Here is a 13,133-nt window from a genome sequence, read left to right as displayed (position 1 = left end):
TTCTGAAAGGCATCATTGCATGCTGCTCTCAGCACCTTAAAACTTCATAACTGAAGCAATAAATGAAGAGGCTAATGTCTTTGCTCTTCAAGAGGGAGCATAAGATCATTGACCAAAGATAAGTAAGAATAAGAATTAATTTGCCAATACATGGTTAGGTAGGTTCCCTAATAGTAATCCTAGCCTCCCCAACTGCTTTTTTATCCAAGAGCAAGCTCAGCTTTTATCTGCTGGGCTCAATTTATCTAAAGAGTACGTAGGGCAAGAACCACCACTAAAATCTAATTGTTTCCTCGGGTGCATCCCAAAGATAAAGAATCAAAATCTAAACTAAATTTAATCAAATCAAAGGGGGTTTTTTTTGTATAGCACTTTTCATACAAGAAGCAGTTCAAAGTACATATATTAAAACAACAGTAAAACAAATAGACACATCATCATTGAAACACACACACTGACACACTCCCAAACTCATGTTGCCTGATGAAGCTTCTAAAATAGTCTACTGTCTCTTTAACCAATAATAATAATAATAATAATAATAATAATAATAATAATAGTAAAAGAATAAACATAAAAAAGATAACATCTGGCTGGGCGAACTGAGGAAAAATTTAGTCCAACTTAACCTATAGCTGGGTAATCCTCAGATGTCCAATTGTAAGTGAATGCACCACGTAACGCGCTAGCTACTAAATGATATTCTAATCTACATCATTACCATATTCTTGATCATATTGCAGTATTTATTCAGTATCATCTCACATGCTGGGTATGTAGATAATAATATTTCTCTGTTCAAACTGTTTACACTGTATGAAGATCGTGTAAATGTCATAAAACCACCAGACGTGGTGACTGAAGTTCAACAGCCAGTAATGCAGAGTAACAGTTATGAGTTTAGGGGATAATCCTAAACAAAAGGTTGTTCTTAAGAAATAATAATCTAATTGGCTGGTTTATTTTTTCAGAATTTGGCGAATAAACATAAATGTATAGAAATACACACGGTCTCAAAGGTGGTAGAAATTTACAACACACGATTGTAACTGTGAACATTTTTGACTCCTACAAGCTCCCGTCCACTGTGCAGAACACGTGACGCAGTCAGTTGACAAGGCAAAACACGGCAGTAGTTCAGAAAAACAGGCGACATGGACCATCACCGGGTCGACAGGGTGGGTCTTCTGTCCCCTCTTGAAGAGTCCAGCGCGGAAATAAGCAGAGACAGCGGCATTGTCTCTCAGAGTGCGAGCAGTTTGTCCATGGTGAGCGACATCCTGAGCAGCGGGACCGTGTCGCAGAGCCCCAGCTTCGGAGCAGCAGCAGCAGCAGCTAACGTGATACCTGGAAGCCTCGACGAAGCAGGAGAGCAGGTTACAGGCGACCAGCACGGCTCAGAGCAGGACGACGAAGTCCTGAGACAAACCGCACTCGACTATTCCTCATACATCAGGGCGACAGCTGGAGAGGAGGTTTGTCCGTCACTTAAAGGTTTACGGTTTAACTAGCTGAAGTTAGCGTTAGCTTTTTGTTAATGGTTTGCTTGTTCAAGTGTCCCATCACAGTTTGTAGAGTTCAGCTCTTTTCGAGATGTAGTTTAAATAACACGGGTAAACAGTTGTGCAACTTTGAGTATTATCTTATTTGTTTTGAGGGATTATGTCACTTACAACCCACACAGTAGAACAGCTCCAAGGAGTATCACTTGTTTCCATCGCATAAAGAGTTTTTGTGTGAGCTTTTATGTTTTGTGCTGACTGACTAACCGGCTCACTGTCACTCATGAGTGGGCATTAAGTGGTTAGGCATGACACGAAGCAATTTATAGTAAAACTGGTCTCATAGAAAGACAAAGGCCCCTGTGTTTATAAGCTTATGGTTACATCTCATCTCAGACATATTACTTAGACACTCAATTTCAGCTGAAATTCCTTCCATTGAGGCTGTAACATAACTTTTGACTAAGACTTTTTCTTTACATATGCTTTTGCACGGTTGATATCCATGTCACATGATGCTCTTGTCTTTATTTCTCTTTTAGATCTTGTGCTTGGAGAAAAGCTTGGAAGAAATGTTGACGAGAGTGGATGAGTTTGTTGGGATGCTGGACATGGTAAGTTTGGTCAGTTCATGAAGCGATAGAGGCTTGTGGTACTCTTATTGTATAATTTCACCTGCTTTCCTTTCTGTTTCATCTTCAGATCCGGAACGATACCAACCAAATAGTGAATGACAATCTACCTCAAATCCAACAGAAGTCTGATGAAATGAGACAAATATACAGAAGAATTGATAAATTAGAGGTAAGTGATCATTTTAACTTTAAGGGAACAAAGTGTGTCAAACTGCTGTTTCAAAAATATTCATTTAGCCTATCCTGGCCTCTCCACCACCATCAAAGAAAATTGTTTTGTAATCAGATTGATCAGAGTTAATATTTGTGGGGTTTTTTGGGTACAAGTGGACTGGCAGTTCAAAAACATCTTTGCAACACAAATTTTTAATATATAATGTAATATATTAGAAAAGCAGTGTGTTATGTAAACATGATATATGATGGACGTTTGTCTGTTCCCTCTCCCAGATAAAGATGTACCTGAGTGGTCTCCTTTAACATATGTCATTTGTTTATGCAATTGCAATTTCCTGATGTGAAAAAACAGAAGGGAAAGCAAAGAATTTTGATTCATCATCTTGTGCCCTATAACTCTGCTATGGTTTCAGGCCTTTGTAAAGATGGTGGGAGCCAACGTTAGTGCAATGGAGGAGCAGGTCACACAGGCAGAGGGAGAACTAGGAACGCTACCGAGTACTTTCAAGAAGATTCTTCGCACAATGAGTGTTCCGGGTTTCTTAAATGTAAGAGCTGATTCATGCAAATGTAAACTCTCATCGTCTGCATTTGTTTAAAATAACCACTGGTTTTAATGTTTTATACTTCAGAATTAAACATAAATGGGGTTTTTTTTTTCTTCTTCTTTCTCAGTGGATGCTCTGAAAACATTTGTTTATGTGTCTATCCACTCACAGAAACAGGCCAGCCCACGAAGACCAGCACCACATCAACGTCAAGAGATCCCCAGCGTTTTTCGGACAGATGATTATTTCACATCACAGCCAGAACAGTGACACGGTGGAACATTTCAAACAGAGTTTGGTTCTAACCTCAGAGGCCTGATGGACAAACTGTACAAACAACTTTTACTGCCATCTCTTGGAAGAGGATCTTTCAGTGCAGTGGCCTCAATGAAGCAATAGCAGCCTTTCTGAACAATTCACTGGAAGTCTGGTGCATGAGGACATTCTACTTTTTGGGGTGCAATTTTCCTGGCAGCGATGAGCACTGGACTGTAGCAACATCATTTTTTAAAGTGCCTACATAGGTCTTAAGTCTTTCAGTTTGTTTTGTGATGAAAACAATGCCAGATGTTTGGGCTGCGACATGTAAGAAGGACAAAAGAATCCTGCTTGCCAATAAGATGTAAAGATGGTACATAGAGTTGCTGTAAAGATCGTTCGATGTAATACATGAAAAATTAACCCAGCTTTTTCTTATTATTATTTTATAAATCAAATTCCTGTCACTCGTATTTGTAAAGACCTGCACGCTCTTATGATCTGAAATGCATTTTGTGTTTTCTCGCTTCCCAAGCAATACTGACCTTGCCCAGTCAAGCAGTAAATGTCTTCCATTTCATTCACATTATATCTAGCCTTATTTATAATGGCTGTGGACGACAGTTGTCTCACTGACAAGGAGCTACATCTTAAACAGCAGCTTTTTTTTTTTTTTTTTTTTTTTTTTAGAAAAGCACAGGTATACTGATGACTAAGTTTTTGCGCCAAGGACACATTTACTTTGTAAACAATTATTGGAAGAACGTTTTGATTTAATTTCTTAAGATGATGTGGTAAAGCCTCTGTTCTTTCAACAATTCTTTCAACAAGGCAGCAAAGATCACTGGTATGATTGATTATTTGCCAAAGTAGTTAGTAAAAATATCTCATTTGCATATTCTTTTGGTTTACATTTTTAAAATCATTAAAATTTATTTAAGGCAAGGTACTTGTTTTCTGACCTCTTTGTGCATTTCGTTTTTTTTTTTTACCTGTTATATGTGACTTGGGAAGAGGGCACCATAATTGCATTGTCGCTTGTCAGAATTTGTAACTTCATACTATTTCCATAGAAAAAAAAAACTATTTGCCAAGGCACAATTAGGTGTCTTCACCTTAATTTTTGTTTATCTCTGTTTCATTAAACTACAATGCACAGTTTAGGGACTAAACGTAGAGGCTGCCTTCAAGCACCTGACAGTCTAAACTCAGGGCACTACTAACAACCACAGCTATACAATAGATTATGACTCGCAGGAAGCGGGAACACGGCCTCATTCTTTTCCAGTAAGCTTTCACTCTGACCTGCCTGCTCCAGGGAAAAGTAAGCTTCGTACCAAACAGTGAAATACTTTTTTTGTATTAAGTCTTTCTCTGTTGTTGGCCCTTTCTTGTTCCTTCTCATTTAGAGGAGTGTATTACACAGAACTTAGGAACATAACTTCCGAGAAAAGACTCGTGTTTGCACCGTACATGTTCAACCGACATGTGTTTTACTTGTTAACTAAGTTTAGTTTTGGGTAATTTTTTATGACATTACACACTCGATTAAAGATCTTATCCGTCCACGGTCGAACTACACTGGCTCTTTGCGGAGTTTCGTTAGCAAAGGCTGAAACATTATACTGAACAGCGCTGCTAATTGTTGGTAAAAGTTGGACCTCTGTCAAGCAGAAACTGCTACACGGAAAATGAAAAGTGTCACACCAAATAATGCTGCTCATCTATCATATATTAAGATATGATGAGGATTTTTCAGTTGCTTAAAGTGTTTAATTTTATGTTTAGCTATTTTGTTTTATGGATGGTTTTACATAAATATAGAGGGTAACACGTGATCTGTGGTAGCATATAAATTACCACAGAATCGGACACATTTCTTTCCGTCTGTAAAAGTTGCATTTTAGTATTTATATCATATGACTGCGTCTGATTGGCAACTTAACTGTTAATCTTCAAGACTTGTGAAAGAGGTTTTGTTTGAATGTTTTTTTTTCTCTCTCTCTCTTTTAAATGATCCTTCCTGTCAGTGGTGTAGTCCAGGGTATACGGAATATACCTACTTCTTTTTCAGTCAGCATTGAGTATACCCACTTCTAAACTTGTAAACCTCCTGTGATGCTGTTTTTACAATTACAAACATCTCTACACATGTACCTAGGTCGCCCGGCAGCTCAGATAAGGTTACCGATCCTACACTGGTTCAGTCATTAGTTGCGTTAACTTTAGCCTGAACATAGACTTTTAGATATATGTATATAAATCTATGAGCCTGTCTCTCACAAGTCTGTGTGCCAGTATTGGTTTAGTCATTTCATAACTCTTCATCTCTGGAATCGAAAAGCAGAAATTATGTGATAATGAGCAAATATCTTGATGGATTTTAGTGGTGAACTAAATACGAGTAGTCTTAAAAGTCACTTTTATTAAACAGGGGCTTTTTGTTTGTTTGTTTTTTAAAAAAGGACGAAAAATTTAGAGTATACCCACTTTCTGAGGGACCACAACACAATTGCTTCCTGTTTATAACATGAAGCATTTGAATGGGATGATTACCAAATAAAATATGTATTTAAATTGAGGTGAGATCCCTTTATAAAAATTCAAATTCAAAGCAAGGGTCAAATTATAATGTATCGCTAAAAAGTTGACCTATAGAAGAGCAGAGCTGTATGATGATTGAAATCCACTTAATTGCAATAGATCTTTTTATATATTTTTATTTACATAGTTTATAATGTGTATATTTTAGGTAGCCTGATTTTTTTCTCTCTCTCCTTTTAGTAAAAATGTCCTAATCTTCTTCTTTTAGATCCATAGCTTCACATATGGCTGGAGAGAAAGAACTATGGCAAAAGATTGGAGAGGGGTTTGTCCAGGAATATTATAACCAGTTTGACAATACCAACAGGTTGGGACTTGCCAACCTATATGTAAGTTCTTTTTTTTTTAAATTTTTTTAATACAATAATACTGAGATCTGTAAACAGTGACATTTGCCTCAAATCAGATCCCATGACAGTTCTGTAATACTATCGTGTTTAGTTAAAAAAAAATAGCTGTGAATACAATTGATAAAACATTTTTTTACTCTCAATCTGACTCAGTCAGCTGATGCTTGTTTGACATGGGAAGGATCACCATTTCAAGGGAGAGAAGCAATTGCTGGCAAGCTAGTAGTAAGCATCTTCATTATTTTATGTTTTGCACAAATGACTGATGTTGCTACATCCTCGTCCAAGTTTGTTGTACTTTTTGAGTACCTGCATTTGTTCACTACTGATGAGGATGTTTTTTTAAACACAATTTTTCCCCATATACATCAATTGCAAACTATTCTTGGTCTTAAATTTTCATTCATCCAGCATTGTTTGTAATCCACAGAACCTGCCTTTCAAGCGTATTAAGCACATAATTACAGAGCAAGACTTCCAGCCGACAATAGACAGCTGTATCCTCATCATGGTCTTTGGACAGTTGCAGGTAAGCTAGTGAACATCAGTTAAATCAGGGTGATCACCAGAATCATGAACATGCAAGACTCATTTAGCTCCCATTGGCTTGTTGCATTTGCCTGATCTATCCTATAATACATTTTATGAATACAGCTTAAAGGTCCTGTGTTGAAAAGGAAGTTTAATTATCCAGTGGATTTCAGCCAGCTTGCTCTTTTTTTTCTTTTTTTTTTCTTTTTTTTTAAAGACCTTCCACTCAAATATTTCTTTTCTTTTAACAGGCAGATGATGATCCACCAATGGCTTTTCATCAGGTGTTTATGCTGAAGTCCCAAAATTGTGCATGGGCATGCACAAATGACGTGTTTCGGCTGGGAGTGCACAATATACCAGTGTAGTAGTCAGGGTTTGCTGTGAGCATTAATGTCTGGCTTTGAATTTATATTGCTGAAGCATTGCCTTCTCTAAAGGAAATTGTAAACCTCCTTCACTTTTACAGATCAGAATTATTCCACTTTGTGGTTAATATTCCATATTAAAAAAATGACATTCCTGTCAAATTAAAGAATTTATTACTCTGAAGTGTTGTTTTTGTTTTCCTTTTCTTTACCAGTTTTTGTTGTTTTACATACTAATGAAAAACTGAACTATAACTACTAATATAGATACAGTTAGTAGGTAAATTAAGAGAAAGTATGAAGTCTTAGTCATTTTGGTGCAACCCAGTCGTGCCATGTGGTTTTAAAATATCTCATGTTGTATTCTGATGCGCCGCTAGGGGCGCTGTAGGCATATTCCTCTGTGTAAATGTCGGCTCAAAGCCAGAGTTTAAAGCTACAGCCACATTAAAAGGGTCATGGAAAGACTCCAGATAACCAAAAAACTAAAGCCCTGAATTCATTCTTCATAATGACACCGACGGTGAAAAAAGCGCAGGAAGCGGATCGCTTAAATGTAAGTCGATAATTTAATCTTCTTAGACAATCGGTAGCAGGTTAAGTAAGGACAGACCTCATCATGGGTGAAGCCCGGTTGTCGTTAGTGTAACTCACTTTCAGCTGTGTTAACGCTGTTGGTATTTAAATGGACAAATATAAATTTTATTTCGTAAATATGGGATTTCTTCCATAAAGTCCAAGTTTTCTACATATGAACCCCCCATTAAATGTCAAATGTGTGACTTGTACCATCGTAAAAATGTCCTTGTGTGCTTGTGTTAGCCATGTTTTTGTCGTGTTTTGTGACGTTGTTGTTTAGAAGTAACCACTGCAGCATAAATGTAACTATAATGTAATGAATATAGAAAAAATAGCCCACGCAGCAATGTGGCAATTTACATATAAATGTCATGTCCTTTGTTGAGTAAATGCGCAAGCGCACTGGCTGGTTTTGTAACTACAGGAGCAATTCGTAAATTTAACCTGTTTTATGAGTCTATTTAAAGTTAATGCAGCAGACACCAACAGAAATGCATTTGGTGATTTACAGAACGGCTTCGGAGAAAAAGATGCAGGTTGTCAAACTAGTTCAGAGACCGAGGACGAACCTTTACTTCGTGAGAACCCTCGAAGGTTCGTCATCTTCCCCATCCAGTATCCGGATATCTGGAAGATGTACAAGCAGGCACAAGCCTCTTTCTGGACGGTGGAGGAGGTGGGTATGAATTGCTGATTCTCATTAAGATATCTCAAAGGTTATTATCCCATTTAACGTTAATAAAAGCAGACCAAATATGCATTTACTATGGTGCATTGTGTTGTCAAAATAACATGTGCACCCATGTTTTAAGTAGGTTATCACTCAGGGATGCATATTGTATTTGCTATCTTACATCAATAATTCCTCTGACGAATCAGTTTACTTTCCATCACAGCTTACATTTGGTACAGTCTGAGAAATCCATGAAATTGCTGCACTGTTGATGGTGTCTTTCAGGTTGATCTATCCAAAGACTTGGTACATTGGGACTGTTTGAAGCCTGAGGAAAAACACTTTGTCTCACATGTCTTAGCCTTCTTTGCTGCCAGTGATGGTATTGTCAACGAGAACCTGGTAAGAAATAGCTGAGGGATGTCACTTTGCTTCAACAATTGTCCTTTAGCTTCTCTGACTAAAGAATTCACTTGTAATATGTGGACTCATGACAAAACTCTAATGTTGAAAGAATATGGAATAGGTGTGATAAATTTAACTTCCTCCTGCTCTTTTTCATTTGTGGTGTACAAGGGAGAAAAAAAAAAAGAACCAAAAGATCCGAACAAATTTATTTATGTAAACGATGAAGGAATGAATAAATAATGGGTCTAGGTTGGGTATCTTTTAAAACCCCCTATAAGTATTTCCAGATAGCGCTTCAGTGTCTGAGCTAGACTGATACATTTGTTTTACATAAAGCTAAGAGGTAGCTTAACCGATGTGTGGTTTAACTGTTTTCCCACAACAGGTGCAGAGGTTCAGCCAGGAGGTGCAGATCCCAGAGGCACGTTCCTTCTACAGCTTCCAGATCCTCATAGAGACTGTTCACTCAGAGATGTACAGTATGCTCATCAACACGTACATCAGGGACCTGAAGGAGAGGTCAGTGACTTTTTTTTTTTTTTTTTTTTTTTTTTAAATTTCATTTTATGAGTGGGTTTAGCTGGTTGTGCCACTGCAGTGTGAGATGTAACCATCCTGTTTCCTGAAGTTAAATCGAACAAGAACCTGAACCTGTTTGTCAGGTTCATTTTACGTTGGTGATTTCTTTTGCAATCCCAGCTGCAGTGGATTTAATGTACACACAGAAGATTTCAACAGCTATTTGTAATTCATAATACTTGTTTGTTCATGCATTCATTCAGTCATTCATTCATTGCCTCTACCAGACTTTTGTATTTTGAATGACATATTTTAAAAATATTTTTAGATGAAAACATATTACTTAATAAACCATAAATAATTTGTGTCTCATATAAAAAAAAAAATAATTTAAAAACATAAATGATAAGAAAAGAAAAAACTCCAGTATTGATTGATGGGGTGTCATTTAAAAAAGAAAAGCTCCATATCGACTGTTCATAGGCACTGTCCTTTTCATTGTTTGAGCTAGTTATTTCAAATGTTTCTGTTGTTGTGTTATTTATGACAATCTGTGTATTATAGGGATTATTTATTCAATGCCGTTCAGACCATGCCTTGCGTGCAACGAAAAGCAGACTGGGCTCTCCAGTGGATAAATGACAACAAATCCACATTCGGTAAGAACATGACGTTTGAAACGTGGTTCTGAAAACTCAATATAAGAAACAACTGTGGCCTAGACTAATTTCCTGTTTAGGGTCCATTAATGCTAATTCTAACATTTGTGTCCTCAGGGGAGAGACTTGTAGCTTTTGCAGCTGTGGAGGGCATCTTTTTCTCTGGCTCTTTTGCTGCCATCTATTGGCTAAAGAAGAGAGGCCTAATGCCCGGTCTTACCTACTCCAATGAGCTCATCAGCAGAGATGAGGTGAGTTTGATTCACACAAATAAAGGCATGTTGTTCTGTTTGATAAATTAATTACGTAGCTGTGAGAACCTATGGAAAAATAATCATAATAATCTATGGTTTTAGTGCATATGCTGAGTTTAGATCAGAGGTGAGGAACGTTGGCCCTCGTCCTGACAGTTTACGATGTGTCCTTGTTCCAACACTCTCGATTCAAAGGAATGAATCACTGTGCAGATCTTTATAAGCTGTTGGATCCATTTGTTTTGAATCAGTATTGCTGGACTAGGGATACATGGAAAACCTGCAGGATTCCAGTCCTCAAGGACCAGGGTTCTCCACCCCTGCTTTAGGTAGTTATTAGCTTCTTAAATTCACTGTAGGTTATCAGCATCTTGCAGTACATAAAATAAAACATGAAGATCTTATTCATTGCTGTTGGATGATGCTGTGCAGGCATATTTAACCTGGATGACACATTCGACATACAAATTTTCTAAGTATGTTTTAAACAGTTGTGCTTATAGAGAGCAAATCTCTGCAACATTTACTCTGATCTTAATACATTCAAATACATACATTATTGATATTGAGCCAGAATTATTCACGATGGGTCGGGCATGTCTCACCTGATGGTGCCCAGAATTGGCCTGAGCATAAAAAACATCAAATGTGATGTTCATGAGCAGCAACTAAGTAAAAACCCAGATCTAGTTATTTGTTTGGGTTTTTTTTCCTCCCTCCACAATTTTTCATAGTCTCTCTGGTCTGGTTCTTCATGTAGTAAGAACCAGGCTTCTGCCAACTGCCTTCTATTTTGCAACTAGAGTTGAGTTCATGCATGTTTAAGGTAACTCTACGTGAGTCTCAATAGTCAAATACCTCTCTTATAATGATGCAGAATCTGGGAGAAAAAAAATACAAAGTTGTGTTTGTCCATTATATTTTCCCAGTGTAGCCATTAGCTGCTATTCAGTTCTTGTTGACTTCATCACAAAGCTAACATTTATGAAACATTGTTTATGGAAATATTGGACTCTTGTTTCACGGGTTAAATGGACTGTCTTCAGCCAATGGCTTCCTTGCTTCTGAGTAAATGTGCTGAACCTTTCAGACTATGATGCCACTTCCATCTTTCACGGTCGGTAAAATGTCAGAACAATGTCTGCTTAGCCAATCAACTTGCAGAAATATAACTTGCAAAATATAACCAAATAAGATGAACAGTCTCTGAATTGACAAAGGTCAATTGAAAATCACCAATTAATGTAACGTATATAACCTTCTTACTCCTGCAAGGGTACCTGGAGAGAACCTAGACATGCACAGAAAGGATGTGCAAAAATTCTACAGAGAACAACTTTTACCACAATTCAAAGCAGAACCATCTGGCTGTGAAGCAGTGCTGACCACCACACCACCTTGCAACCTAAATTTCATTATGGTGCTTAATACTAACATACCTTGTCCACATGCTTTACTTAAGCCATCCACAAATATGGGGATGATCCAGGTTATAATATAAAAATGTTCAATTATTGGTAAATGTGTGTTTTGTTTTGTTTTCATTCCCAGGGTCTGCACTGTAACTTTGCCTGCCTTCTGTACAGCTACCTGGTAAATAAGCCCTCAGAGGACAGGGTCAAAGATATCATCACCAAAGCTGTTAGCATTGAGCAGGTCAGATGGGTCCACAGAAGAGCAAACTTCACATTACAAATTGCTGCAACAAATGTGTTTGTTTTACATTGTATTTTTGATTTACACGAATGGAAATGGAAGTAGTTCAATGATATCTAATAAATCTTTTTTTTCTATTTTAAATAACTTGATCTGTATCACAGCAGTTTGTAAATGGATAATTACCTGATTTATAATGCAGGAGTTCTTGACGGAGGCCCTTCCTGTTGATCTAATTGGAATAAATTGTCTTCTGATGAAGCAGTACATTGAGTTTGTGGCTGATCGCCTTCTCACCGATCTTGGACTGGCCAAGGTAAATGAACATATAAAAGGTGTAAATGATGCCAAATGGTTACTTCTCATCAATTGCAAGCTTATACCCCAGAGGAGTCCAAAGCAGGTCCTCAATGGTCACAGTGCTGCAGGTTTTCAATGTATTATCCCTTCAACACACCTGACTTCAATTAAATGGGTCCAACAGCCTATGAAGTTTTGCACAATTACTCATTGTTTTGAGCTAGATTTTTTGCAACAAAGATGCATTTTAACCTGCATGACTGTGGCCCTCGAGGGTCAGGGCAAGACACCCCTGCTGTACACCATTGCACTCCAAATAATAATTGTCCTTGCAAACGATACCGTGTGCTTTAACGTTTTTCTGTTCTTTAAGGTTTACAAAGCTGAAAATCCATTTGACTTCATGGAGTCCATCTCACTGGAAGGGAAAACAAACTTTTTTGAGAAAAGGGTTGCAGAGTATCAGAGATTTGGAGTGATGTCAAACATGATGGATGGTGAATTCACTCTGGATGCAGACTTCTGAAACTGAGATGATGCTCAGTTACATATTTGTTACATTAGATTGATTTGCTTTTTGTTAAAGCAGACATTGACAAATACACTCATATTTTGTCTCAGCAATATTCTTGTCTTTCAAACTTCACAAGGCTTACAGAGTTATACTGTCCGTATGTTGCAGGTTTTATAAATGGAAAGGTGAACAAATGAGACTAAAATACTGAGCTGTGGCTTTTTAAATTTTCACATACTGCAGCAAGGGATTTGAATGTGTGGTTTACCATGTGATAGAAATTACTTATGGTGGGTATATATTGTACAGCACTTGTCTGGGAACTTAGAGGTTGGTTATTTGTTTTTGTTTTGTTTTTCCCCAAAGATGTAAAGAAGAATTATGCGGTTTTGGGTGTTCACTTTTATGGCAAAGTGTTATTTGTTCATACTTTTAATTGTTCAATAAAATTTTGTAAACATTTTTTCCTTATTTTTTTATTATGTAAAAATTAGTATGTGTGATCAATGTTCAGCAAGCTGAGTCAACCTCAGCTTTGTCACTGGATTTAAACTGATGCAGGTACATGATCTTGCTGCCACAACGTTGATTTGTTCGC

At 37.3% G+C, this 13,133-nt stretch overlaps 3 protein-coding genes across 3 annotated transcripts; all 3 read left to right on the top strand.

Moving 5' to 3' along the window:
• Positions 1–1,154: 1,154 nt before the first annotated feature.
• Positions 1,155–3,650, top strand: bloc1s4 (biogenesis of lysosomal organelles complex-1, subunit 4, cappuccino; the record flags this gene model as incomplete). Its single annotated transcript, XM_079258971.1, has 5 exons — positions 1,155–1,475; positions 2,045–2,116; positions 2,205–2,306; positions 2,728–2,862; positions 3,034–3,650. 5 exons carry the CDS (start codon positions 1,155–1,157, stop codon positions 3,130–3,132), a joined length of 729 nt encoding a protein of 242 aa, XP_079115097.1. The 3' UTR covers positions 3,133–3,650.
• Positions 3,651–4,381: 731 nt separating this feature from the next.
• Positions 4,382–7,029, top strand: LOC306770243 (nuclear transport factor 2-like). Its single transcript, XM_079259084.1, has 5 exons — positions 4,382–4,444; positions 5,933–6,053; positions 6,228–6,299; positions 6,505–6,603; positions 6,857–7,029. Exons 2-5 carry the CDS (start codon positions 5,949–5,951, stop codon positions 6,971–6,973), a joined length of 393 nt encoding a protein of 130 aa, XP_079115210.1. The 5' UTR covers positions 4,382–4,444; positions 5,933–5,948; the 3' UTR covers positions 6,974–7,029.
• A 360-nt stretch (positions 7,030–7,389) lies between these two features.
• On the top strand, positions 7,390–12,991 carry rrm2b (ribonucleotide reductase M2 b). Its single transcript, XM_079259141.1, has 9 exons — positions 7,390–7,529; positions 8,064–8,228; positions 8,511–8,627; positions 9,019–9,152; positions 9,717–9,811; positions 9,929–10,062; positions 11,617–11,721; positions 11,924–12,037; positions 12,395–12,991. Exons 1-9 carry the CDS (start codon positions 7,485–7,487, stop codon positions 12,545–12,547), a joined length of 1,062 nt encoding a protein of 353 aa, XP_079115267.1. The 5' UTR covers positions 7,390–7,484; the 3' UTR covers positions 12,548–12,991.
• Positions 12,992–13,133: the final 142 nt, after the last annotated feature.

This window comes from Telmatherina bonti (assembly GCF_933228915.1).
Source record: "Telmatherina bonti genome assembly, chromosome: 19".
In the NCBI taxonomy this organism is placed as follows: domain Eukaryota; kingdom Metazoa; phylum Chordata; class Actinopteri; order Atheriniformes; family Telmatherinidae; genus Telmatherina; species Telmatherina bonti.
The sequence above is the reverse complement of the archived record's forward strand: the minus strand, read 5'-3'. Positions and strand labels throughout refer to the sequence as shown.